At 42.2% G+C, this 27,563-nt stretch overlaps 1 protein-coding gene across 4 annotated transcripts; it reads left to right on the top strand.

Annotated features, from left to right (window-relative positions):
* The first annotated feature begins 1,126 nt into the window (after positions 1 to 1,126).
* Positions 1,127 to 27,461, top strand: LOC117536280 (disheveled-associated activator of morphogenesis 1-like). Of its 4 annotated transcripts, none has more exons than XM_034201076.1 (26): positions 1,127 to 1,713; positions 4,746 to 4,939; positions 5,028 to 5,117; positions 5,531 to 5,599; positions 8,287 to 8,381; positions 8,505 to 8,724; positions 10,111 to 10,224; positions 10,807 to 10,917; positions 11,056 to 11,159; positions 11,303 to 11,369; positions 11,614 to 11,731; positions 11,823 to 11,961; positions 12,497 to 12,555; positions 17,208 to 17,395; positions 17,502 to 17,750; positions 18,276 to 18,392; positions 18,626 to 18,723; positions 18,805 to 18,889; positions 19,382 to 19,488; positions 21,730 to 21,818; positions 21,933 to 22,101; positions 22,240 to 22,347; positions 22,557 to 22,617; positions 22,824 to 22,958; positions 25,952 to 26,122; positions 26,635 to 27,461. In XM_034201076.1, the coding sequence occupies exons 2-26, from the start codon at positions 4,754 to 4,756 to the stop codon at positions 26,836 to 26,838; spliced, it is 3,153 nt and encodes a 1,050-aa protein (XP_034056967.1). In that variant the 5' UTR covers positions 1,127 to 1,713; positions 4,746 to 4,753; the 3' UTR covers positions 26,839 to 27,461. The 4 variants fall into 4 exon arrangements, with proteins under 4 accessions (XP_034056967.1, XP_034056965.1, XP_034056966.1 ...); XM_034201074.1 differs by having other exon boundaries at positions 18,623 to 18,723; XM_034201075.1 differs by having other exon boundaries at positions 4,726 to 4,939; positions 18,623 to 18,723.
* The last annotated feature ends 102 nt before the right edge of the window (positions 27,462 to 27,563 follow it).

Below are 27,563 nucleotides of genomic sequence, written 5' to 3'. Positions count from 1 at the left end.
CATGTTCTATCCATTGTCAGTTATCATGTTATCATGTTTCTTGTCTTTGCTGACCCTGCCCCAGCAAAATGTAATGTAAACATTTCAAATGACCTCCTCATAGGCTCTTCTGCTCTGCGAGGCGTGGATTCCTTGGTCTGTTCCCAGTGAAGTAACAAGAACAACTTTTTAATACAGATCTGTTTGAATTTGCTTTGTCTCTTATAAAGAGGCATCAATATTTTATAGAGAAAGAGCAAAAGTTCTTTGTAAATAATTTTTCATTGCATTTATGGCCAAAATGATGAAAACAAACTCAAAGAAATAAGTAAATAGTGTCATGTTTAACCCCTTACAATTATTGAGTTTGTTACAGAATTGGTGTAAAAAGTGTTACATTTGGAAGTTTTTATTTTTAAGGAAAGTTTCTGAAAACCCTTTGAAAAGTCTCTATTCTCTGACGGTCAGGCCTTTACTCGTCACTTCCAGTTTGTTGGTTAAATAGTACAGTCATATGAGGGCAGGCTGCTGCAATAACAATGTTAATGCTAATGCTAATGAGGGCAGCTCACATAAAATCCTTTTTCCGAATGTCGTCACTAAACATGATGAGACGCTGCACAGATGGACAAAGACCGTCACGCCTCTCTCCCTCCCTCCCTCCCACACACACACACACACACACACACACACACACACACACACACACACACACTCACGCACGCACGCACACACACACACACACGCACACATGCACACACACGCACGCACACTCATGCACGCACACACGCACGCACGCACGCACACACACACACGCACATATACACACGCACATGCACACACACACGCACGCACACGCGCACACACACACACACTCACACACGCACACACACACACACACACACACACGCACACATGCACACACACGCACGCACACACACACACTCATGCACGCACACACGCACGCACGCACGCACGCACACACACACACACGCACACATGCACACACACACGCACGCACATGCACACACACACACACACACACACACACACACACACACACACACAGTGGGTGAGGTCTGGGCGTGACAGCCTCCGTCAGGAATGCAGTAGTGTGTGTTTTGAACTCTCCATACTCTCTCCCGGGCTGATCTGTCAGTTTTTCTGAATGTCCTGACAGACACACACTGACACCTCTCATTGAATCAGAATGGAAACAGGAAAAGAGGAACACAGAGACGAGGGTCTGTGCTGTACGGATACACGAAGACAATGACAGAGGATTTGATTTTCCGAGACACCTGTGGGGTTCTGACAAACTAGTTCTTGGTGACTTATTTCGCTCATGGATTTATTCTTTTCCCTAACACTTTCTAACTGAAAAAACGTCTTGTGGATTACATTTGCAACATTTTGAATTCAACTCTCAAAGACTTTTAGTTTCAGATTTGTATCTATTTATGTTCATTGCAGCTTAAAATCTGAGTCCATTTCAGCATCACTATTTGACTTTTACTACCTTTTTTAATATTGTATTTCTTTGTATCATAAAAATACACTTAGATATACTGTCAGAAGAAGTCCAGGGTAGTGTTCAGGGATAATTAGCTTTTGAAAAGCTGTAATGTCGTTGGATTTTTAGCTACAGTGACAGCAGAGAGATCTGATCTGACACCTGACACGCTGCTGGAGCAACATGGCCTCTTGCTGCAGCGCATAGACGGGGTCACACAGGTAAGGAGAATCCGAAGATTTATGTAGAGGAAGAGGGACTATAGGGCAAATTACACCATGTATTTAAAAAGAATTATCGTCTGTAATTTGTAACATCTTTGTCCCATTTTAATACTTTACAATACAGCTCACAATTTACATTTGAATAGATAACTAATCAGGTAAAAGTACAAAAGTAACTGGGTCCAAACATATACTTCAAAATGGTGATAAAAGAGCCCAAAGTGACAACTATAGAAGAGGAAGCAGAAACTCTTTATATTTGAGAAGTATAAAGCATGTTTATTTTTATGTGAACATCATTCACATGAACTTTAAAGTTGCTCCTATATTTATATATATCTAATTCCTATATATTTTCTGGGCTAAATTCTTAATTTATAATGTAACTAAAGCTAAAAAGTATATATTTTGCTTAAATTATATACACTCTTAAATATATATCTAAACAGCATAATAAATTACTCAAGGAAGTACAAGTACCTACAAATTCTAAGTAAGTAAATGTGATGTCATTTTACATTTCAACTCTGTTTTTAATGTAAATGCAGAGGAAGAAATGTTAGACTGTAGGGAAAAAGGTAATACCATTGGGCATTCTATTGGAAAGAAGAAATACATGATTCTGCTGAATCTATGAAGTAATAATACTATAACATAATTCATAGACTGTATGATTTAATTGTATGCGACATGGTAGCTTCTATTTAAACAGCTGTGAGGAGGTACCAACATGTAATGTTGTTTTTACATGATTATGAACCATTTAAATCAGTCATTTGCAGGTTTCATAGTTTCAAAATTGTGCAGAGATATTTTGGGCACATTTGGTTTAAGATTAAGAGCGCACAACCAAAAAGTGTTTGTGCGAAAGTGTTGAGAAAAGAACACTCACGGGTTCTTGACCAAAATAATGGTGACTGTACCTCTGACTATAACATTTAACGTTATTTGGGACATTATTAGAACGATCTGATCAAAGTAATGGTCCCTTACACTCACCGTCCTCCTGCATGAAATACTCACTGTTTAAGTAACATTTGCTGAATTCTACAATGACCAGCTGCTTTTGAGTCTTTTAAAAGAAATGAACCACATATTGATGAACGGTCTGTTCTCCTTAGCAGCAGTCTGTTAGCAGGAATAAATAACCTCTGGAACGTCAAAATTCACCTATTAGACCTGAGTATTTAACTAAGCTGTGTCGTAAATCATAACTGTTGAGAATCCCCACTTAAAACCACACATCACTGCAGTGTATTTCCTCATAACTTAAAAAAGGTATTTCTTGTTACTTTGTACCATCAAAGTAGTGTTTCATCTACACTGAAACTGTTGTTCACGCTCCAACATACCAAAGTGCTGTTCCTATCATAAGACTAGCCTTATATAAATGATCAGACACTGATAGAGGAGCACCTGGCCACACCTCATGACTCAGCTGGGTGAAAAACAAGTCTTCCAGTCAATCACACCCAGGTGATTGTGTGTGTTGTTTGTGTGGGTGATCCTGTTTGTGTTGATGGATAGACGATATGTGTCAATGCATGTTAATCCCAATTGTATGTGTGATGTTTCCGAGTTGAAAGTATACAACAGCGTGCATGATAACTCTGTGGTAATAATGCATGGATATTAGTTATCGGTTTTTACATTACTTGACATTTAGCTGTAGAAGGGATGAGTACCGAACCATAGACCAGGGTTGTCCAAACTACGGCCCAGGGGCCAACTGCGGCCTATGGTCCATTTTAAATTGTCCCGCAGCAAATTTTAAAAGTATAATGTAATACGGCCCACACGTGAAACTTGTGTTTGTCTTTCATTGCACTCTTAAATGTATATTTAAAAATATATTCCACAGTATTCATTGTTGTGTTTGTGTTAATAAGCTCACCTTTTCTTATACATTCAGTCATTAAAGTCAATAATTTATTTTCATAAAAAGTTTGAAATATCCCCTAATCTCACATGGCCACATGCACAGTTTGACTTGCTGTAATTACTCACCCTGTCCTTTGGGTCATTAGGAGATCCCAACCCAACATGCCTCCAATGGAATGACAAACAATCCTCACTTGTCCTCCAACAGGTTTAACGCTATTCATTGGACTTCTAGGTCTAGTTGTATGGAATACTTTGTAGAAGGGCATCCTGTATACATCTATTGTATTGTATATATTGTATTGTATGTAGTCAATCAATGTCATGTGGTCATTTAGTATATTGCTTCATGTTCTCAGAAATAGAGGACACATTGGCACATTACAAATAGTCCCTGTTTTGGCATAAAGTATAATAATTGAAATTAAAGTTAAGAAAAGGTTTTCTCCACCTGTATCATGTCTGTTTTTAATTTCTGTCGTTGTTTTCAAGCCTGTTTTGATTGTTTCACCTAGCCTTATTAGTTCCACCTGTTGGTTTTTGTTAAGTCAGAGTCCTTTTTGTAGTAGATCGCCAAGTTATGTTGTGACTGGACAAAGCCTTTAAATAAAGAGTATCTGTGATCTGCAGTTAGATCCTTGCTCCGCTTTCTGTGACAGATCTGTCAAAGGACAGGAGCAGATACTCTCAACAGAAACTGTCTTTATTTAAAGGCTTGGTCCAGAGGAGGCAAGGCAAAACAGAACCCAACAGAACAGAACCTCTCGATGTATGACAAACAAGAATCTGACTTCACAATAAATAGGAGGTCAGGTGGTTCCAGGGCAAATGGGGGACAGGTGAAACTGATAAGACCAGGACAGACAATCAAGACAGACGGGAAAAACCAAGGTTGTTTTAAGAAAACGTTCATTCCCATGAATGTCGCTCAGTGGCACATGAAGCAAGTATGGCCTCTTGAGAACAAACACCCCGGATCTTCCCTGGTTTATTCTTGCAAGCTTCCACATCCTTGGCGCCAATACAGCATGTGTTTTCATTAAGCCCCGCCTTGCATCTCATAAGACAAACCTCATGAAAATAGAAGTTACTGCAAAATGCACCAGGATCAATAACATTGATTTATAGTTATTGTCTTGACTCAATAGTTGTAACCATGGCGTCCCGGATGAAGCAGCCCCAGGGACGTGGCATATCCTCTATATTTTCTTGCTGCTTTAAAGGTAGTGAACAACCAGAGATCACCTACTGTCATGACAACCCCAACAATGCTGCTGTACTGGAGCCCACCCTGCCAATGCCCCCCCTTCCAGAGCTGGACTCTCTATTCACTGAGCTGGTGGTGAGTCGACGCTCCCAACACTGGGTGTTCTACTCCATGTGCATTCAAACATCGGTCATTCACCCATCTCTCCTTTCTCCTGTCCCAGGGTGAACTGGACCTCACAGCTGAAAACAGAGCCGCCATGTTTTCTTTGCCAGCACAGACAAAATGGCAGATCTACTGTGGCAAGAAACTGGTAAGAAATGATTACTACCCATCAATCAATCAGTATTGGAAATGATGGGTATCATGAGCCTTTGGCAGCTGCTTTCACTTAGGTAATAGATGTTAAAGTTGCTCATCCTTACATATACAAATCCCATCATGGAAGTGTCATGTTCACATATTAATTGTAATTCTGTCAATTTTGGAGCAGCTGCAGCTTCCCATGTTCTATTCTTTTGATATTGATATATTCTTTGGCTTATGAGCAACATAACACATGGATTTGGATTTTACAGTACTATATGTAAGCATATCCATTACTGTACGCTGTGTGTGTGTGTGTGTGTGTGTGTGTGTGTGTGTGTGTGTGTGTGTGTGTGTGTGTGTGTGTGTGTGTGTGTGTGTGTGTGTGTGTGTGTGTGTGTGTGTGTGTGTGTGTTGCAGGAGGCAGAGGAGAACGCCTCAACCAGATGGCCAGAGTATTACATTGACCAGCTCAGGTCCCTGGCTGCTGTGAGTTACACTGCCCACTTTTTATCCATGACACAGGTAGAGAGCTTTGATTGAATACCACTCTTAACAAAATGTATAAAAAAACATTTGAAAAATTCATTCAAAAGTGTATTTAAAATATTTTCCACCAAGGCAGATTTGGAGCTGGTGCCTGTTGTGAACCAACCAGAACGGCTTCATGGCTAGGCTCACTGGTCCATGTAATATGAGAGTAACTTCTCATCATACAATCCTTCATTTACTATGCCTTGAAGTCAAACATTGTCTATTAAAGCAGAAACCATATACATTCATCAGGAAATATGCATCAGGGGATGTTAATGACAACAGTCAGTGAATACAATACAATACAATACAACTTTATTTATAAAGCACTTTAAACCTCCAGACCAAAGTGCTGTACAGGCAAATAGATAAAACAAAGCATACAAAAAAGTAACACAGCTCAGCTCACACACCATAAAACAACTATCTAGTGGTAGCTAGCTTGAGGAGACAGAATGCGTAACGATGGTGGGACCCAAGCACCACAACACTTCCGCCACTGAAACATATTGGCATACTTTTAACAAAGTCACTCTGGAAAAGAGTATAAAGTAGGAGAAGAAGTTTTTGCAATTCAATCTGGCTTTGTAAATGTAGAGAGTACATCTTCAACGGGTATACACTGTGACGTCATTGGGCTCCTTTCGGGCTCTGGTCGGTTTAAAAAGCAAACTGGTTCTTAAGTGGTTCCCAAGTTGAACCAACTTTTAACCAAACTAGCCCCAGCATGGAACTAGAACAGAACTCAATTCAGTGGAAAAGGGGGACAAGTCCAGACTCATCCAGTCCTCCAACCTGATACGGCTTTACCAGCAGTGTCTCCATGACAGAGAGCTTTCTGTCTTATTTAAAGCTGTCAGTAACAAGCGGTGTCTCCTGTCAGACACATGCTGTTTTTTCAGGAAATGATTGCTGAGGTCCGGATGTCTGTGACCTCATATCATGCTACTGCCATCAGTATCCATGATGTCCGGCAGTGGCTCAGTCAGTAGTGGCTTGGACTGTGAGCCGTAGGGTCGCCGGTTCAAGTCCCCGACCAGACCTAAAATTGAGTGTGGACTGCTACTTGGAGAGGTCCCAGTTCACCTCCTGCCCTGCCGTGGTGCCCTTGAGCAAGGCACCGGACATCCCCCTTCCCCCCCACTCCCATTGCTCCCCGGGCGCTATACAATAGCTGCCCACTGCTCCTGGTACTAGACTCCTGGTACTAGGATGGGTTAAAAGCAGAGGTGTGCTGTGTGCTCTGCATGTGTGACCATTAAAGAGGGTTTCATCCCTCCTAATATTATATTATTATTGAACAGGGTTTATATTTTGCCCCATACATGCATTTGTCAGGTGTACAGTATCTCTTCATGAGCCTGCTTAACCCTTTAACTACCAGACCAAGAAAGAATCTATGGAAAAATTATTTGTTTGCATTTTTTTATCAAATGGGACACAAATAACCACAAAATGGTAGAAGTGCATTTTCAACAATCATCATACAGTAGAGTATTTATATGCATCAAACTCAAATAAAACACAAACTCAAATAAAAAAAAATATTTTGTGGAAAATGAGCAATATATACAACCAGATATATTCATAAAAGATAATAAATTATAATTGTAAAGAAAAAATGGAAAAAAGTCATGTTAAAGTGGACCTATCATGCTATATATGAAACATATAGTGTAGGGCCATAAAACATGTCTGTGAATTATTATTTTTTAAATACCAAACAGATCATGCATTTTAGCCATGCCTCATTTTGCTCTATTTGCTCTTTTCCAGCGCTGTTTTTGAATGGGCTGATTCTGCTTTTGTGGCAGACTACAGCGCCACTTACAGGCCTGGCATATGTACTACAGCGTCTCCAGCGGTCTCTCATTCCCCTGATAGGTGGAGAGTTGCCCATATAGGCGGAGCTCCCCTTTTCTGACGTCAGAGAAATTCAAATAATAATCAGATCCGTTGCAGCCCCGTTTTTAGAGATTTGTGTATGGAGGAAAAGAGAGAGGGTTGTGTTTTCTGACACTTGGTGGGTTCCCTGGCACACCGGGGACACATATTCATGTATAAAAGACGTACAAAAGTTCATTTTGTATGATAGCTCCCCTTTAAGTGTTTTTCATAATAAAAAAAAAGACTTTCTCATCTTACTGTATATGCTGAATTGGCCTAACAAGAAACCACTGGCCTAACAGCAAATGTCTATATCCTGTGTTGGCCTAACTTGCTCATCTGTGTGCAACATTGGGCTGAATGCCATGCATGAAAGGTGCTATATAAATTATTATCACTCTTTCATTCTGAGACTCATAAGGCAGTACTAGATTTAGTAATATTACCATGAATCTAGCCATTTATTTACCATATTTTATTGGAAAACATCTCTGAAACTCTGAAAAAGTCATATTGCTAGTTTACCATAAAGGCCATATCGATGGTGGTGCTGGCTGTTAAAGGGTTTGCTGATACTAGATTACTTTCTAAAGTACAACATGTCTTGCAGAACATCTGTACCATGGATGTATAAGCGACAATCTGCGCAGATTTAGCCTTTTTTTGTACCACCGAACTATTAGTTAATTTGGTCAAGTCAAAACAAGTTCTGAAAAGTTGTAAGGCATTTTTTTGTTCAACCCTTCCCTTACCAGAGGAAGACTCTGCTGTCACTGGAGGATGAGGAAGAGCAGGGAAAACATAAAATCGCTGATGGTCTGAAGACGGCACTGAGGACACAGCCAATGAGGTACAAATCCAGCACTAGTTATCCTAGAAAATGAACATGTCTTAGTTTTTGTTACATTTTCCCATGTACTGCAGTGATGTAAAGAATAACCCGAACAAGGCCATTCTGATTCATCTCCACCAGGTTTGTGACGCGGTTCATTGAGTTGGACGGCCTGTCTTGTATCCTGAATTTCCTCAAGTCGATGGACTATGAGACCACCAACTCTCAGATCCACACCTCCCTGATCGGCTGCATCAAAGCTCTGATGAACAACTCTCAGGGCAGGGCTCATGTGCTCGGTCACTGTGAGAGCATCAACATCATCGCACAGAGTCTCACCACTGAAAGCATCAAAACCAAGGTACATGCAATGCACTCAATATCCCATAATGACAAAGTTAGAAGAAGTTGACATACTTTATTAATCCCACAGTGGGAAATTACATGTTCACAGTGTTGTTACATCAAACAGTACATCACACCTGAGAATACACTAATGTAAAAACTAGGGCTGTCAGTCGATTAAAATATGTAATCACGATTAATCGCATGATTGTCCATAGTTAATCGCGATTAATCGCACATTTTGTATCTGTTCTAAATGTACCTTAGAGGAATATTTTTCAAGTTTGTAATACTCTTATCAACATATGAGTGGACAAATATGCTTTATGCAAATGTTTATTATTATTTGAACAATGACAAATATTCTCATGAATATTAAACACAACAACCTGGAACCTCTCTCTCTCTCTCTTACTCTCTCTCTCAACCCTGTGTACTTCTCTGCACTGAGCCAGTTGCTCAAACAGACAAGCCTGTTTACAGTTGTCTTCATAACAGTCAAAGCATGAGACTGAAGTTCCCATAGGGGTCAGGATAATGCGCTGTGATGTGCAGTCGACACGTCGGATGCGATCCGAAGGATCTCACGCGGCCCCTCGTCCTCCACAATGTTAAGCTGTAGCCCCCCATTTAGCTATCGCTGTTGAAAGCTTGTTGCTCGTAGACGCATCCAACCATCCAACTAACAACAACAACGTCAAGCCTTTAGGCTTTGAAACTACGGGGCGGGCCGAGGACAAATACACATGCGCTAATAGCACGTTAAAACAATTAGTGGCGTTAAAACATTTTTGCATTAACGCGTTAACTTGACAGCCCTAGTAAAAACGTATGTCTTATTGAGAGGTGTCAGAACGAAGAGACTGCCATGGTTAGAAGTCTGGAGCAATAGGCATTTTGGCAGTCTGCATGAACTGCATTGGCTTTCCAGTTACCAGTCCACACTGTATTTTTGTATGGTCCATGGGGGACTTGAACCAGTAACCATTATTTGACCTAGCTAAGTCCCTATTGATTGAGCTTCTGGCTCTTAAACTTTAGATTACATGCTTCCCATTTCTCAAGGACATACACCTTTTATATAAAGTCTAAGAGTTGACAATACACCTAAGGAAGGAATCATGAATGATTGTTATTACATGTTATGCTAGATCACGCTTTTATCCAAAGATACTTACAGTAAATACACTTCTATACTGTTGACATCTATATCTTTGATTGAAACCATGTCATGAGTCTCAGGACTTCAGAGCTTCCAACAGGAAAATGAACAGATGAACAGCAAAGACAACACTGTGTTCTCACACAATGTTGGCCCTTTAAAATAATCGTTCTCTAGTTAGTCATCATAACATTCTTTGTCCTTCTAATTTAATATTTCCTGTTTGCTCTCTCTCCCTAGGTTGAAGTGTTAGAGATCCTTGGTGCAGTATGTTTGGTGCCAGGAGGCCATAAGAAAGTTCTAGAAGCCATGCTGCACTACCAGAAATTTGCCTCGGAGAGAACACGCTTTCAGGTCTGCTTTTGCTTTGTTTGTGTGTTTCATTGAATCTACTACAAGGGAATATGGTGGTGTGGAAAGAACAGATTCTGATTTATTTACGGGATGACCCATCATGCATGTTGGTTGCCTTATTTGGATCTGTTATAAAAGAAAAACACAAAGAAACATTACATTAGATTAAGGATTCATCCTAGGGACCCTAACAATAATAATACATCAATAGGGCGACTGTGGCTGCGAGGGAGTGCGGTCGTCTTTCAACCAGAAGGTTGTGAGTTCGATCCCAGCTCGTGCAGCCAACATGTCGATGTATCCTTGGGCAAGATACTTAACCCTGAGTTGCTCCCGATGGCATGGCCAACGGGGTATGAATGTGTGTGAATGTTAGGTCCTAGTGGTACTGCTCTGTATGAATGGGTGTGAATGGGTGAATGACATGTAGTATGTAAAGCGCTTTGAGGGGTCGTAAAGACTGGATAAAGCGCTATATAAGTACAGTCCATTTACATCAGATTGTGACAGAAAGTGAGGCCACATCCAGAGTTACCACAAATATGTTTTATGCAACTTGAATATCTTCTGCTCTGTGTGCAGACCTTGCTGAACGACTTAGATAGATCCACAGGCCGCTACAGAGATGAAGTGAACCTGAAGACGGCCATCATGTCCTTCATCAACGCTGTGCTCAGTCAGGGAGCAGGAGAGGTGAACAACCATCCACGAGTCTTTATTCTGCTGAGATCTAGACAGAACTAGAAAGTACTGTGTCTTTGAGTGAGGTGTGTCGTATCGTATTTGTCTCAATCAACGTCTTCCCTTCCTCCACAAATGTTGTGTTTTCAGACCAGTCTGGAGTTCCGCATCCACTTGCGTTATGAGTTCCTGATGTTGGGCATTCAGCCGATCATTGACAAACTGCACTCCAATGACAACGCCATCCTGAACAGGTACATGAGGCACTCTTGAAGATGCCAGCATTTTAAAACATCAATACTGTGTTGTAAAATGAACAAATACGTGAGAGGTCAGGGGAATATATTTGTACTTTGACAAACTTTGTTCCATTCCATTCTGTTTATGTTGTTTCCAGACATTTAGACTTCTTTGAGATGTTGAGGAATGAAGACGAGCTTCTGATGTCCAAACAGTTTGATGCTGTAAGTCATTTTAGACTGTCCAAATGTCTTTTTAGATTACTTAATTTAGCGCCGAAATCCTAGCTCTTGCTGTGGGGATAAAAAGACATAACACATTTCAGTTTTTAAACACTAAACACCATCTGTTACCATAATAGGAATTTGATTGAAAATTGAAAATGTATTTTGCATTTCTTTTTTATGTCAAATAAATGTCAAAACACAGATTTGATATATGTCATGAAGAAACTTTGTTTTTCCTCAGGTCCATATAGAAACTAAAAGTGCCAGCCAGATGTTTGAGGTGATCAAGAGACATCTGAGCCACACTGAAGCGTACCCTCACCTGCTGTCTGCACTGCAGCACTGTCTCATGATGCCCTGTAAGACTGCCTGGCCACTTGTCCACAACTTACTAGTTTACCTTCCTTTTTAAATCACCATGAATCTGACGGTTCTCCCGTCTGTCTGCAGACAAGCAGAGCAGCACCACGCTCCAGTACTGGGTGCTGTTGGATCGGATAGTCCAGCAGCTGGTTCTGCAGACGGACAAAGGAGAAAACCCCGACGTCGCTCCACTGGAGGACTTCAACGTGAGAAACATTGTAAGCATGTAAGTTTCAGAGGGCTCTTCATTTGGGGTAGAAGCCTAGTGTGGTTTCAGGGATGAGTCATTGAACCCAGTAATGAGTTCGCATTATAGCATTTACGGTTCTCTCATCTGGAAGTCAATGGTTTTTTGAACATGTTTTTATTAGTTGCCTGAAATAAGGTTTTAGAGATGTTCATGTATTGCACTAGGATATGACATATTTCAGTAAATACCTCACTGGTGAATGTCTGAATGTGTAAAGTGACTCAAAGAGAGAACTAAACGTCATCACGCCCAACACGAGTCCGCCTTTAGCTTAGCGGTGGTGATGCACAGCCATGCTACTGTATTAAGTTGATAACCAAACATTAGCTTTTTACTTATGGCATTGCATGTATGCTTAGTCAATCATAAAAGTGGTGTTAATATGTGGAGATTGTCTTGTTGAGCGAAACAAGTGATTATCATAAACGTGTTTTTCCCACCGATTTTCTTCAAGATTCCAAGTTCCAGTCGTTAATTGTCAATGAGGTGACGTGTGTATGTTTGTCTATAGGCTCATCAAAGAGAGTGAGGTCAAACAATGGAAAGAGCAAGCTGATAAAATGAGAAAAGGTAAACACACACACACACGCACACACACTCCTGTGCATTACAACAGCTGCAGGTTAATCAAAAACAATACAATGCATGTTTCTCTCTTGATCAGCTAGGAAAGGAAATCTTAGTAAGTGCTTTGCTAATTCACTATGTATTCATTACATTACATTACATTGCATTTAGCTGACGCTTTTGTCCAAAGCGACTTACAATAAGTACATTCGACCAGGAAGACACAACCTTGAAGAAAACAGAATCATATAAGTATATCAGGTTTCATAGAGCCAAACATTTCAAGTGCTACTCAACTGGCTTTAGGTAATCCAGTCCTTTATTGGTATAAAAGTGCTTCGTTAATCGTTCTAACGCTCGAAGTGGAGTCGAAAGAGATGAGTTTTCAGTTTGCGCCGGAAGATGTGCAAGCTATCTGCCGTCCTGATGTCAATGGGGAGCTCATTCCACCATCTTGGAGCCAGGATAGCAAACCCACGTGTTTTCGCCGATGGGAACTTGGGTCCTCCTCGCAGCGAGGGCGCAACGAGTCGTTTGGCTGATGCAGAGCGTAGTGCACGCGCTGGGGTGTACAGTTTAACCATGTCCTGGATGTAGGAAGGGCCAGATCCATTCGCAGCACGGTAAGCAAGTACCAGTGTCTTGAAGTGGATTCTAGCAGTTACCGGAAGCCAGTGAAGGGAGCGGAGGAGCGGAGTGGTGTGGGAGAATTTAGGAAGGTTGAAAACCAGACGAGCCGCTGCATTCTGGATGAGCTGCAGAGGTCGGATGGCACATGCAGGTAGACCAGCCAGGAGGGAGTTGCAGTAGTCTAGGCGTGAGATGACGAGAGCCTGGACCAGAACCTGAGTCGCTTTCTGTGTCAGCTGGGGACGTATCTTCCTGATGTTGTAAAGCGTGTCTCTGCAGCAGCGGGGTGTAGCAGCGATGTTTGCAGTGAAGGACAGGTTGTTATCTAGGGTCACACCCAGATTCCTTGCAGTCTGAGTCGGGGAAACAACTGAGGTGCCGATGTTGATTGTCAGGTCAAGAGTTGGACAATCTTTTCCCGGGAGGAAGAGCAGCTCAGTCTTGTCAAGGTTGAGCTTGAGGTGGTGAGCAGACATCCACTGAGAGATGTCAGCTAGACAAGCAGAGATGCGTGCGACGACCTGGGTCTCTGAGCGGGGAAAGGACAGAATTAATTGGGTGTCGTCAGCGTAGCAGTGGTAAGAAAAACCATGCGGGCTAATGACTGATCCGAGCGAGTTTGTGTACAAGGAGAAGAGGAGGGGACCAAGAACAGAGCCCTGAGGGACCCCCGTAGTTAATTGACAAGGGTCGGACTCAGACCCTCTCCAAGTCACCCTGTAGGTACGGTCTTTCAGGTATGAGGTGAGGAGGGAAAGTGCAGAGCCAGAAAACTCCAAGTTTTTGGAGAGTGCGAAGGAGGATCTGATGATTCACCGTGTCGAATGCAGCAGACAGGTCCAACAGGATGATGACAGAGGAGAGGGATGCAGTTTTGGCAGTGTGCAGTTTCCTCCGTGACAGCAATGAGAGCAGTTTCTGTGGAGTGACCTGCCTTGAAACCAGACTGGTGCGGATCCAGAAGGTTGTTCTGATTGAGATAACAGGAGAGTTGTTTAAAGACAGCGCGTTCAAGTGATTTAGACAGGAACGGGAGGAGAGAGACAGGCCTGTAGTTTATAACATCAGACGGGTTGAGAGTGGGTTTCTTTAGGAGAGGGTTTACTCTTGCCTCCTTGAGACTGTTTGGAAAGTGACCAGAAGTTAGAGAAGTGTTGATGAAATGGGTGAGAAACGGTAGAATATCAGGAGCGATAGTCTGAAGGAGGTTTGAAGGGATAGGGTCCAGAGGACAGGTGGTAGGGCGGGCAGAGGTAATGAGGGTAAGAACCTCACTTGGAGAGAGAGGGGAAAAGGAGGTTAGTGTGTTGGTGGAAGGAAGGTCTGGTGACCCAGCGGTGAGTAAAGGTGAGTCAGAAAAAGAAGAGCGAATATCATTAACCTTTTTTTCAAAGTGGGTAACAAAGTCGCTTGACAGAAGTGAGGAGGGGGGAGGAGCTTTTGGAGGGTCCAAGAGGGTGGAGAAGATGGAAAATAGTTTTTTAGGATTGGAATAGGAAGATTGGATCTTATCTTGAAAGAAAGTGCTTTTTGCCTGAGAGATCGAAGCAGAGAAAGAGGAGAGGAGAGCTTGATAGGTTAGGAGGTCGTCACGGTGTTTGGATTTCCACCATTTCCGCTCTGCTGCCCTAAGGACGGTTCTATTAGCACGCAGTGCATCATTTAGCCAGGGAGCCGAAGGGGACTGACGAGCCTGCCGAGATGTCAGAGGACAGAGCGAGTCCAGAGTGGATGAGAGAGTAGAGAGGAGAGTTTCTGCAGCAGAGTTTGGAGGCAGTAGTTGGAACGAATCAGAGGAAGGGAGGGCTGAGAGCACCGACGAGGCAAAGGTAGAGGGAGAGAGGGAGCGAAGGTTACGGCGGACAAGTGTAGGATGGGAAGAGATTAGTTTGTTATGTTTGGAAAGGGATAGAGAGAATGAAATGAAGAAGTGATCGGATGTGTGGAGCGGGTTTACAGAGAGGTTAGAAGTAGCGCAGTTCCTTGAGAATATGAGATCAAGGACATTGCCAGCTTTATGAGTCGGTGGGGACGGAGAGAGTGAGAAAGCAAAGGCGGTTAACAGAGATGTTAGTTCGTCTATCTTCCCCATCTGGAGGTTGAAGTCTCCGAGAAGTACAGCGGGAGGGCCAGTTTTCAGGGATGTGTGAGAGGAGATGATCTAATTCCTCCAAGAAGTCCCCCAAGGCGCCTGGTGGACGGTAGAGAACAACAATGGTTAACTGTATAGGATGGGTTACTGTGACGGCATGGAACTCAAAGGTGGAAGGAGTAAAGTTAGGTAGCTTGAAGAGGGAAAAGCTCCATTTGGGAGAGAGCAGGAGACCAGTGCCACCTCCTCTGCCAGTGGGTCTGGGTGTATGGGAGAAGGAATATGCAGTGGAGAGAGCTGCTGGGGTGGATGTGTTGGATGGAGTAATCCAGGTCTCAGTGAGAGCAAGGAAATCCAGAGACTGCAGGGAGGTGTAGCCAGAGATGAAGTCAGCCTTAGGAACAGCTGACTGGCAGTTCCACAGGCCACCTGAAACTAGATGATGGATCTCAGTGGAGCACGTGGGATAGACGAGAGCAGGCCGGTTATATCGATTAGGAGATACACGGGGCCAGTGATAATTGCGAGAAGACACATGAACAGGAATGGAGAAAATACACATGATTATAGCATGAGGGGCTAAACAACAAAAGTAAAAATTAAAAACGCCAACGATACTTAGCTCAATCAAAGTAGGATTTGCCTCCTCTTTGCCTCCCTCGTGACTCCCGTAGGACTCTAATGTCTTTGTCAGTCTTACTCCCGTAGGACTCTAATGTCTTTGTCAGTCTTAGCCTGTCTGCCGCTGAAGCTGCCGCTCCAGGAAAGAGCTACCCGAAATGGACGCCTGATTGCTCAGTTCTCACAGCTGAAGTTAATTAGTTAACTATCTACAGCTGATGGGCGACAATAGACTGGCCCTGCCTATGTTAATAATGCAGGCTTGAGTGCTGAGAGCTGTAAAGCAGGTTTCGCCTGAGCAGATCTGAGATTTAAAATCTCTCAAAAGCGATTTAGCCGTTTAGCTACAGTAACAATTATACAGAGTCGAATAAATGAAACCGAGAAGTCTAATTAAACAAGAATATAACTTACAGTGGTTGCTGCGTCAATAGGTAATGTTGTCACCGGGTCCAGATGCACACTGAGTTCATCAGTTTCTAAATGCGGTATTTAAATGCTTTTTGAGCTAAAGGATGACTGAGTCACGCAGTTCTACTTCACGCAATCAATAGACTGGCCCTGCCTATGTTAATAATGCAGGCTTGAGTGCTGAGAGCTGTAAAGCAGGTTTCGCCTGAGCAGATCTGAGATTTAAAATCTCTCAAAAGCGATTTAGCCGTTTTAGCTACAGTAACAATTATACAGAGTCGAATAAATGAAACCGAGAAGTCTAATTAAACAAGAATATAACTTACAGTGGTTGCTGCGTCAATAGGTAATGTTGTCACCGGGTCCAGATGCACACTGAGTTCATCAGTTTCTAAATGCGGTATTTAAATGCTTTTTGAGCTAAAGGATGACTGAGTCACGCAGTTTCTACTTCACGCAATCAATAGACTGGCCCTGCCTATGTTAATAATGCAGGCTTGAGTGCTGAGAGCTGTAAAGCAGGTTTCGCCTGAGCAGATCTGAGATTTAAAATCTCTCAAAAGCGATTTAGCCGTTTTAGCTACAGTAACAATTATACAGAGTCGAATAAATGAAACCGAGAAGTCTAATTAAACAAGAATATAACTTACAGTGGTTGCTGCGTCAATAGGTAATGTTGTCACCGGGTCCAGATGCACACTTTCAATAAAACAAATCCCATTCAATAAAACAACCGTTGGTACATCAGGGACCAAGCATGCGATGCAAATAAGTCACGCTGCAGGAGAGGCAATGCTTCTCAGTAGCTCTGCCTATAAGAAAGACTGTATACTTTGATTAACTCCACCGTAGTTTACAGAATGATCACATACTGTATGTTCCCACACTCCCTTCCCTCCAGAGCATCAGAACCTTCAGCAGCGCTTTGAAAAGAGAGAGCGGGAGGTTGAGGCCAAGAATAAGGAGAAAGACGACATGATGGTGATGCTGAACAAGCTGAAAGACAAACTGGAGCGGGAGAGCAACGAGCACAAGCAAGCTCGGCAACAAGTGGGAGACCTGTCTGCCCGGCTGCAGCAGCTCAGCTCTGTACGTGCACCCAGCTGCGATAAACGTGGTTTATTTGTGTTTATTGCTGTCAATACATGTATAATCTATGGTTATGGCATCTGTTCATAATGAATTCTCTTGTTAGACCTCCAGTGTGCCAGGAGGACCCCCCGTGGCGTATGATGGTTCAGTTCCTCCTGCTCCTGTCCCGGCCCTGCCTTTTGCTCCACCTCCTCCCCCTCCACCTCCTCCTCCAGGAGGCCCACCAGGGTTTGGCATGGCTCCGTTTGCCCCACCTCCTCCACCAGGAGCTCCACTAGGAACAGCCCAGAGGAAGAATATTCCTCGGCCATCCAACCCCCTGAAGTCCTTCAACTGGAGCAAACTGCCTGAGGTACTGCTGTTGCTACGGAGAGAGAGGGACTAACATAGTGTTGGGTTTGGGATGTGTCCCAAATGTTCACTCATCAACTACAACTAATAGAAGTTCTATACAGAGGACTATCATTTGAGTTATGTGCACATTTAAAGAAAACACAATGGACACTAGGTATTGTACGGTACTGAAATCATTCAAATAAATTGGGCAACAACTCATGTATTCTGGGTCTCAGTCACGCCTCGGTCTCTCCTTGCGTTTGTCATAATTCCTCCAATACATTCAAAAAGCACTCCAACATTGCAGACTCAATTCATAATGGACTATGTGCTTAGCATGAACTGATTTCAGCCCGGGTCTTTTCATGGGATTTGCCGACAGTAAGACAAATATATGACATCCGACTGAGTGATGCCAATCAGCTTGTAGTCTCTGTAGGGGGTCAACAGCTGTGAAATGCTGCAGAAATCTCTACAGTGAGTTGTTAGCTGGACTTTGAGATAGGAGGATGATAAACTTGCATATTTGCTGTTGTTTCAGAGCCAGATAGAAGGAACCATATGGAAAGAGATGGATGATCTCAAGGTGTTTAAAGTTCTGGATCTAGAAGAGTTCCAGAAAACCTTCTCAGCCTACCAGAAACCTCAAGTATTACATGTAACGTATCACACTCAGTTTCTCTTTTGCCTTTTATTTTATGTTCATTAGGTATTTGTGTCATTAGCATACAATCCTCCTATTCATAGATGTAGTTTCATTGTGCGACAGATATTGACACTACTCAGGTTGATTGCATGTGTTTGAAATGGAGAATACAGAAACACTGAAAACAAACTTTTACACGGAAGAAGACTTTTTTTTGTATTCTAACCACTATTCTGTATTAGCAGAAGGATCATGAGGAGGACCCGTCCTTTGTGAGGAAAGTGAAGGAGCTGTCAGTAATTGACGGTCGACGAGCTCAGAACTGTAACATTCTGCTCTTACGGTCAGTGCATGTTCCATGTGAATACGTTTGATCCAAAAAAATGTGCATGTTGAAAAGCTGTTATATAAATGTATGTTACAGACTGAAGCTGACCAATGAGGAGATCCGACATGCTGTCCTGTCCATGGACGAACAGGAAGACCTACCTAAAGACATGCTGGAGCAGGTGACCCATTACCACATCTTCTGAGTCACCTCCAGCCCAAGCATTGCTCCCAAAGTAGATTTCAAATGGTTATAATGACAACAGCAACAAGATGTTTAGAATCAGGATGCTGTTTCATTAGAGCATAAAAAAGGTGTTCCTTTGGAGGATCTTTATATTGATCCATATAAAAATGGCCAATATAAAGAAGCAATGTGATTTTATACGGGGCAGATATGGCACAGGGGGTAAACACATGTCTACCAATCAGAGGGTCAATGCTTCTATCACCTGCAGTCAGGTGTCATTGGGCAAGATATTTAGTCCTGTATGTGTATGGATTTCAACTGGATTTCCAGCCACTATGATGCACTAATTGTAACATTCCTATTTATTTACGGCTCAAACGTGTCACAAATAAAACATAAAATAACTGTTTTAAATGAAATACACATTTAACTGTGTGTGTGTGTGTGTGTGTGTGTGTGTGTGTGTGTGTGTGTGTGTGTGAAGCTCCTGAAGTTCGTCCCTGAGAAGAGTGACATTGAGCTGTTAGAAGAACACAAGCATGAGCTGGATCGTATGGCCAAAGCAGACCGCTTCCTGTATGACATGAGCAGGTAAAACACACACACACACACACACACATACACACACACACACACACACACACACACACGCACGCACACACACACACACACACACACGCACGCACGCACGCACGCACGCACACACACACACACACACACACAGCCTGTATTTGTCAGTTAACTAAAGCATGACGGTGACAGACAGACTGTACACTTTGAGGATCCTGTCTGGAGGAAAAGCTGCAGAGCGGGTTGAAAGAGAGAGTAGTTACCTCAAGTATCTGCCAGTATACCAAGTAAAATAAAACTGTCCGGAGTTGGTAAAAAATGTTAAGCAGTATCTAAAATGCTTCACTTGTGCAAATAACTGAAGCAAAGGCACAGGAGCACCCTGTTCTGCTGCTTCCCCTCTGATGCTCTAGCTTAGCCTGTTATATTTCATGTTAAAAGTCATCACAAATGACTGTCACTTGGTTATGATGATCACAACCTGCAGTCGGTCGTCAGCTTTATGGAGCCAGGCACAATGGCAAAAACAACTAAAGGCCAAAGATAGGCCCAGATCCTGTGTCACATGAGAGATTTTCTGGCTTTTCACATTGAACATTTGAACGGAAAACGACATCTTTATTCACAGAAGCAGGGTTAAGGCCACTGATATGTGGTTCCCTTCTCAGTCCTAACTTATCTTGGTCTCTTACCCTTTGTCCCAATCAAAGCTTTTTTCATCGGGCTAGCTTTAAAAATAGCACAAAACGATATCCTCATCATCAGTACCCTCGGCAAGAAAGTGCTTATTGCTTTAACCCAGTGGTTCTCAAACTTTTTCTATCAGGCCCCCCCCTTTGGAGAAAAAAAAAAGTCGGGCCCCCCCAACACAAGTCAGGCTCAGTGGCGGCGCCAGAGATTTCTTTTGGGGGTGCTGTGGGGTAGCTTGACGTTTCATAGAGGGTGCTCAAACATTTAGGGTTTCCCATTAATGTACCGGGAGCTACAGTGGAATGTTCTACTGCAACACTCCCCACGCAAATACACAGGGAGACAGTTACAATGAAGGCTCGAGGCATATAGGTGGAAGCAGGGGTAAAGTGCTATTTTTATAGGTGGTGAGTGGACCTCACATAGGGGGGTCCGGGGGCAAGCTCCCCCCCGGGAAGATTTATTTTTAAATATTGAAGTTGAAAGCATCAATCTGGTGCACTTTGAGAGCAACATGAAGAGATCTATGGATACATCTCTCAACACCCAGATGAATCAGAACTGTAAACAGATTTACTTTTTCTTTATGGATATTTTACAAATCACTCCCCTTTAAACTTTATTCATTTTGTAATGTCATATAGTATTTCATACCTGTTTTTAATTTATTCTCTTATTTTTTTATAACTATAATGATCATATAAACATGTGCCTCGGAAATAATTGTTTACATTAATGGTGACCAAAACGTTTGAGACCCACTGAGATAACACTGAGAGTCCTTTAGCTCACTGAGTCTCTCGGTCTGACAGGAGAGGACTCTCCTCCTCCTTGTTGTTGAAAAAACTCCTTATATCCGTTAGCGTAGCTCGCTAGCACCAGAAGCTGACAACAACAATCTCCGGTACCGGTGCGCTCTCTCTCTTTCTCTCTTTCGCTCGCTCGCTCGCTCGCACGCACACACAGACACACACACACACACACACACACACACACACACACACACACACACACACACACACACACACACACACACACACACACACACACACACACACACACACACACAACACACACACACCACACACACAGAGCCGAGCTTTAATGAAACACAGAGACCCAGATGTAATAGTACTGTATCATATTATTTTCGAATCAATAATTTTTCAAATGAAGGTTTTTTCTTTTTAATCTTTTTTTTTTTTATAACCATTTTTCCTCCTGGTCTCTTGCGTCCCCTCCTGTCATGCCTCTGCGCCCCCCCTAACCTATGTTCTTTTAATCAAACTTTTCTATGTGTCTGTATTAAACAGAAAAGATCGACATCATGTGGCCAAACAGCAAAACAACATAACCAGCTATTCCAGGCAGTGAATACAAATGTATACACACCTCGTAGGCTCGAGCAGCCAAATAAAACATGTAGAGAAAAACATTAGAGGACATTGTGTGACTATCTGTTGACATGTTCACACACAAACAACACAATAGTTTGAGGAAGTTGTATTTGGGTGGCTGTTGGGTCATCAGAGTCCACTCACAGTTTGGCTGTTTGATTCTGTCCTCTCCTAGCATCAACCACTATCAACAGAGACTGCAGTCCCTCTACTTCAAGAAGAAGTTTGCTGAAAGAGTGGCTGAGATCAAACCTAAAATCAAAGGTATTCCTTTCTATCCAAAACTCAGTGAATTCATGGGTGCTGTTCTGTTCAGTTTGTTGTGCCCTGCTGAAGATATTATAAGATGTTAAAATACGTGTTGACATTGTGTTCCAGCTCTGAGCGTTGCATCCCAGGAGGTGGTGCAGAGCGGGGCGCTGCTTCAGCTCCTGGAGGTGGTGCTGGCCTTTGGAAACTACATGAACAAAGGACAACGAGGAAACGCCTGGGGATTCAAAGTGTCCAGTCTCAACAAGATAGCCGACACCAAGTCCAGCATTGACAAGTACGGGTCATTTTCTGTTCACTTTATCCTTTTTCTGAGAAGAACTGTAGATGTTTGTTAGATTCTCTTTTCTTCTAGAAGTCAATGAGAAGTGATAAATGTTTGACTGTTAAATGTAGTATGGTTGTGTGTTTGCAGAAACGTCACTCTGCTTCACTACATGATCACTGTGCTGGAGAGGAAATACCCGAAGATGGCAGCTTTCAGTGAAGAGCTTCAGACTGTGCCAGAAGCTGCTAAGGTCAAGTAAGAACAAACACAAAGACACTGTAGAAGTGATTGTACTGAACCTCACTGCTAAAACAAGACTTTGTGGGGACTGGTGTTCCCTAATAAATAGGTCCTGAAATCCACCTAAAACCACAAATGGGAAGAACAAATGTAGGAATTGTATTTTGTGTAATACAGTTAATATGACTGTCTTGTGTCTCTCTACATATGACCTGTCTCTCCAGCATGACAGAGTTGGAGAAGGACATTGGCAAGCTGAGATCTGGCCTGAAAAATGTTGAGGCGGTGAGTGAATGATTACAAAGCTGTTCAGTTATTTTCTTAGTATGTTTAACACCTAACACCCTGTAAATTCATTTAAAAAAAGACTCATGGAGGATACATGTGGAATATATTGACATATTGAATTCAGTGTGTGTGTGTGTGTGTGTGTGTGTGTGTGTGTGTGTGTGTGTGTGTGTGTGTGTGTGTGTGTGTGTGTGTGTGTCCAGGAGCTGCAGTACCAGCAGGGCCGCTCCCCTCAGGGTCCTCAGGACAGGTTTGTCCCTATGGTCAGTCAGTTCATCACTGTGGCCTCCTTCAGCTTCTCTGACGTGGAGGACTCACTCAGTGAGGCCAAACAAGTGGTGAGTCAAGGGGGATACTGTTATTCACATGTTTAACCAACAAACATAATCTTAACACAAAAGAGTCTAAAGCTGTAGTTAGGGTTAGCTGTAGTTAGGGTTAGCTGTAGTTAGGGTTAGCTGTAGTTAGGGTTAGCTGTGGTTAGGGTTAGCTGTAGTTAGGGTTAGCTGTAGTTAGGGTTAGCTGTAGTTAGGGTTAGCAGAAACAGAACATCTTTATGTGAGTCTGAAGCAATGCTATCCAACAACATTCATAACCCACTGCTGCCAGTCTGTATGTACGTTGTCCTGACTCCAGCTCTGTAATTAACACACATACCTGCCAACCCTACCGATTTGGGCGGTAGTCTACCGCTTTTGACATGTTTCTACCGCCTACCGACTTAGCTGGCTTTCCCTACCGATGTTCAATCTTCCCAAACTATAACAAATAAAACTGACACTGCATAGACACTGGACTCGACTTTTGGCGGACACCGTTTGCAGCGTATCTGTGATCGCATCATACAAACAGTCCTCTGTGTTTCTGAAAGAGAAACAACGTGCAGACCGGGGGTAACGCTGCCTTTTCTCTGCACCCCCGGGGCTGATGGGTAATCACTCCCAAATAGAGAACCGCAGTGACGCGTCCTAAAACCCGGATGTAAACTCCTTCCGGTTCCTTCGTCGAAAACCAATGCAATTTCTCCATAGGATTTTGGAAAACAGCTGGAAATAAGGTCTGTGGTTGAGACACATTGAAGAGACGGATCACGTTTTGTTCAGCCGGATAATATCCACATGTCTACCCTACTTTTATAATTTTCGAATCATAAATCTAGTCGCAAGAAGCAAAATGCTAACGTTATGCTATAAAGGAACTACAGCAGGGTCGCTGCTTCAACGTCACGCCAACTTAAGATCCATATTCAAACATACAGATTGTAAATGGTACAAGTTGGAGCGTTTGTTTGAACAGTTATCAGGAGGCAGGGATTTGCTTTCAAGCAGAACAGGGCAAACAAACTTAGAGGAGTGTTTTACGTGTTCGGTGTAATGACGTAAAACGGCCTGGACAACTTCTGTAGTCCTATTCAGCCACTTGTTAACAACCATCGTTTTTCAGACACGTAAACTCTTCAAAAATCACCAGTGGGGTCACTGCTGATGTATTTAATGTCGTAGAACAAAACGTGATCTGTCTCTTCAATGTGTCTCAAACACAGACCTTATTTGGAGCTATTTTCCAAAATCCTATGGAGAAATTGCATTGGTTTTTATCGAAGGAACCGGAAGTGGTAAAAATGCTAACTTACTTCTGGGTTTTAGGACGCGTCACTGTGGCACTCTATGAGTTTAAGGGAACAGAGACGAGGCATTTGAGTCCTGCAGGATTTCCCCGTTAATATCAGTGTCTCGAAAACACATGTTGGCGACTGAAAGACATCCAGTGTTTGGTCTTTTCCTGACGCATCCTTCACCTACAGTGTCTCAACTGAAAGAGGACCACTAAACACACACAAAATATGATACCATTTTGAGATTTGGGATATTTATCTCCCATTCTTTCACTTTTTCTGACATTTTCAACACCAAACATATCGTTAATGTCTCTGTTTAGTGAACTAGAGCAATCTGAAAGCCTGTACATTATTTATATCACACTTTATCATTAGAAAAATGCAGGAAATCACTTTTTTAATGCAGTATTTTCTGATTTATGGCGCAACACAAAGATATTTCGCTCTGTGCAAACCTTTGACTCTATGTCAACAACATGAAACAAGAATATGAACCTGGCTTTATCCAATGTTCACACAAGAGTTCTGCATCCTGACACATCTACACTGTCTCAACTGAAAGAGGACCAGAAACACATTACAAATATAATCAAATGTGGAGACTTTGGGAAATGTATCTCCCATTCTTTTACTTTTCGGGCATTTTACAGACCAGACATGTCGTTGATGTCACTGTTTACCAAACTACCACTTTTTTTGAAAAATGCATAAAATTATGCAATACATGTTAAATACATGGTTTATACATGTAATTACTGGGTTTCCATTTCTTCTGATTACCTCATTTGGGCGTGTACATTTGCCGTGCAAACCTACCTCTTTTGGATTTGGAAAGGTTGGCATGTATGAACACACATACTGTCTCTCGATTCGGATACTTTCCTCAGTACACTTCCATGTCTAAAACTGAGTGGTCTTGTCTTAAATCCAACACAGGTGTTATGCCCTCACTGGAAGTGACGATCGCTGCAGCAATTATCATTCGCAGTACCAAATCCTCTCAGACTGCTCAATTAACCCTATACAATTAACAGCAGCTTCTTTTTGACACCAGTTACAGTATAGCAGAACTTAAATATTGAAAAATAAATACACATATCTAACTTTTATTTGCATAGTGCTATGTTCACCAAAGCAATAGTGTGTAATTGCAATACTGCTAGTAAGTGTCCACGTTCCACTGTGGACCATTGTGAGAGCTCCATCTGGATACTCATAGTGCATTTTGACATACTTTGCAAGCAGCAAATGTAAGCACAGAAGTACATGATTTGAGACACAGCAACAAATGTTTTTTCTCAAATTGTTGTGCTATTCGATTAAAATGTGTCGATTGTTTGCCTTTTAAGATAAGCCTTCATAGTACATAACTATCTATCCTCAAGTGACTGACAGATAAACGGTGTTACACTCACAGTTTCACATTATATTGTGTGTATTATATACACACAAGTTGGACCTTAAAAAGGCAAGATATCTGAAAAATCTGCCTGTTGATCAAAAACAGAAGCTAAATGAAACCATAAATACAATTACCAATTAGATTTTCAAATTGGTATTTATAATATAACGTATTTGTACTTACTAAATCATGGTAACATCCCGTCAACTTATGAACACAGAAACAGAACATTTCTAAATACAAAAAAAGCCAACGTTTACAGCAGCTCAATCTGTTCGACTCGTCAAAATGTATCATGTCTCTTGTTGCAGTTTGGAAAGGCGCTGGTACGGTTTGGAGAAGACACGTCCAACATGCAGCCAGATCAGTTCTTTGGGATCTTCAACACTTTCCTCACAGCTTACTCAGAGGCCCAGCAGGACAACAAGAACATGGCGAGACGCAAGGAGGAGGAGGAGAGACGGGAACTCTTGGAGGCACAGGTTAGAGGACATGATCATACAAGAGAGATGTACTTTATTTTAACAGAATAGCTAATGTCTGTTACAACGTGTCAGGTACATGTATAGTAATACATACATAAGTTTTGTTCCGTGCATTAAACATAAAACATACTTGAGATAACATGATAGACGTTGCCTACACACTTTCCCTGTTTCCATACACTGATTCAGACGAGATGGGGAAGTATTCAGATCCTGCAAAAAACTTAAATTACTAAGAACTTGTACTAGTATGACACTGTAAAAATACTCTGTGTAAAGTGTCAAAGTCCTGCATTTAAAATGTTTCTTTAGAAAAAGTGAGTAAACATTCGTAGCCAAATGCAGTTTTTTTATGCAAAACTCTTGATTTGTAAACTAACTAAAGCTGTGAGATGAATGCAGTAAAGTAAAACATACATTATTTAATTGAATTGGAGTGGTATAAAGAGTCAGTAGTGATACATGTACAGTACTCATCCTCTCCTGTCTTGATCTGTCTGTTCCTGCAGCTGAAGAGAGACAGGGAGCAGAAGGGCAGGAAGGCCAGAGCCAACGCAGAAGAGGAGAGCGGTGAGTTCGATGACCTGGTGTCCGCTCTGCGCTCTGGAGAAGTGTTCGATCGCGATATGTCCAAAATGAACCGCAGGAAGCAGCGGACACAGAACGTGTTGGAGAGCAGCCGGGAGAGAGTAGTGACAAGACTAAACCAGTGACCAACTTCATCTTTAAAGCTGTCAGGAAGTACACAAACAAGAGTTCCCATCTCTCCTCCTCCTCCACTGCTGTCTATGGAACATAATCAATGTATGTAAATGTAGGCTTTTTAGAATAGTATTGGGCTACCAATTTCCAGAATCAAGAGTCCTTTATTCCTCCTAAAGTGGGGACAATGCAAAGGCACACATATACTTACATATTAAACAAAAAAGCAAGCACATGTTAATAAAATCATATCAATAAGAACACATCCATGTTAAAAACATTGTAGCAGAATTATAAAAAAGTTATTCAACACATAAACATGATGAGGTAGCAACGAGTAATAAATTGTAAAAAGTGTATATTGCACATGGCACAGTTATCTCTAACTTTTGAGTGTTTTTATGTTATATTAATAAGGGAAAGAGAATAGTAAGATATTTAAGTTGTATTACCCTTGTATATATTCCCAAGTTTGCACACATCTGCTTTATTTGTGAATTAGAAATGGGAGGGATGAAACCCTCTCTAATGGTCACACATGCAGAGCACACAGCACACACAGTGAAATGTGTTTTTAACCCATCCTAGTACCAGGAGTCTAGTACTAGGAGCAGTGGGCAGCTAGTGGGCAGCGCCCGGGGAGCAATGGGAGTGGGGGGGGGGGTAGGGGGGTGTCCGGTACCACGGCAGGGCAGGAGGTGAACTGAGACCTCTCAAAGTAGAAGTCCACACTCCA

This window comes from Gymnodraco acuticeps, unplaced genomic scaffold (assembly GCF_902827175.1).
Source record: "Gymnodraco acuticeps unplaced genomic scaffold, fGymAcu1.1, whole genome shotgun sequence".
NCBI classification, from domain to species: domain Eukaryota; kingdom Metazoa; phylum Chordata; class Actinopteri; order Perciformes; family Bathydraconidae; genus Gymnodraco; species Gymnodraco acuticeps.
Note: the sequence above shows the minus strand (reverse complement) of the source record. Positions and strands in the feature narration are given on the sequence as shown.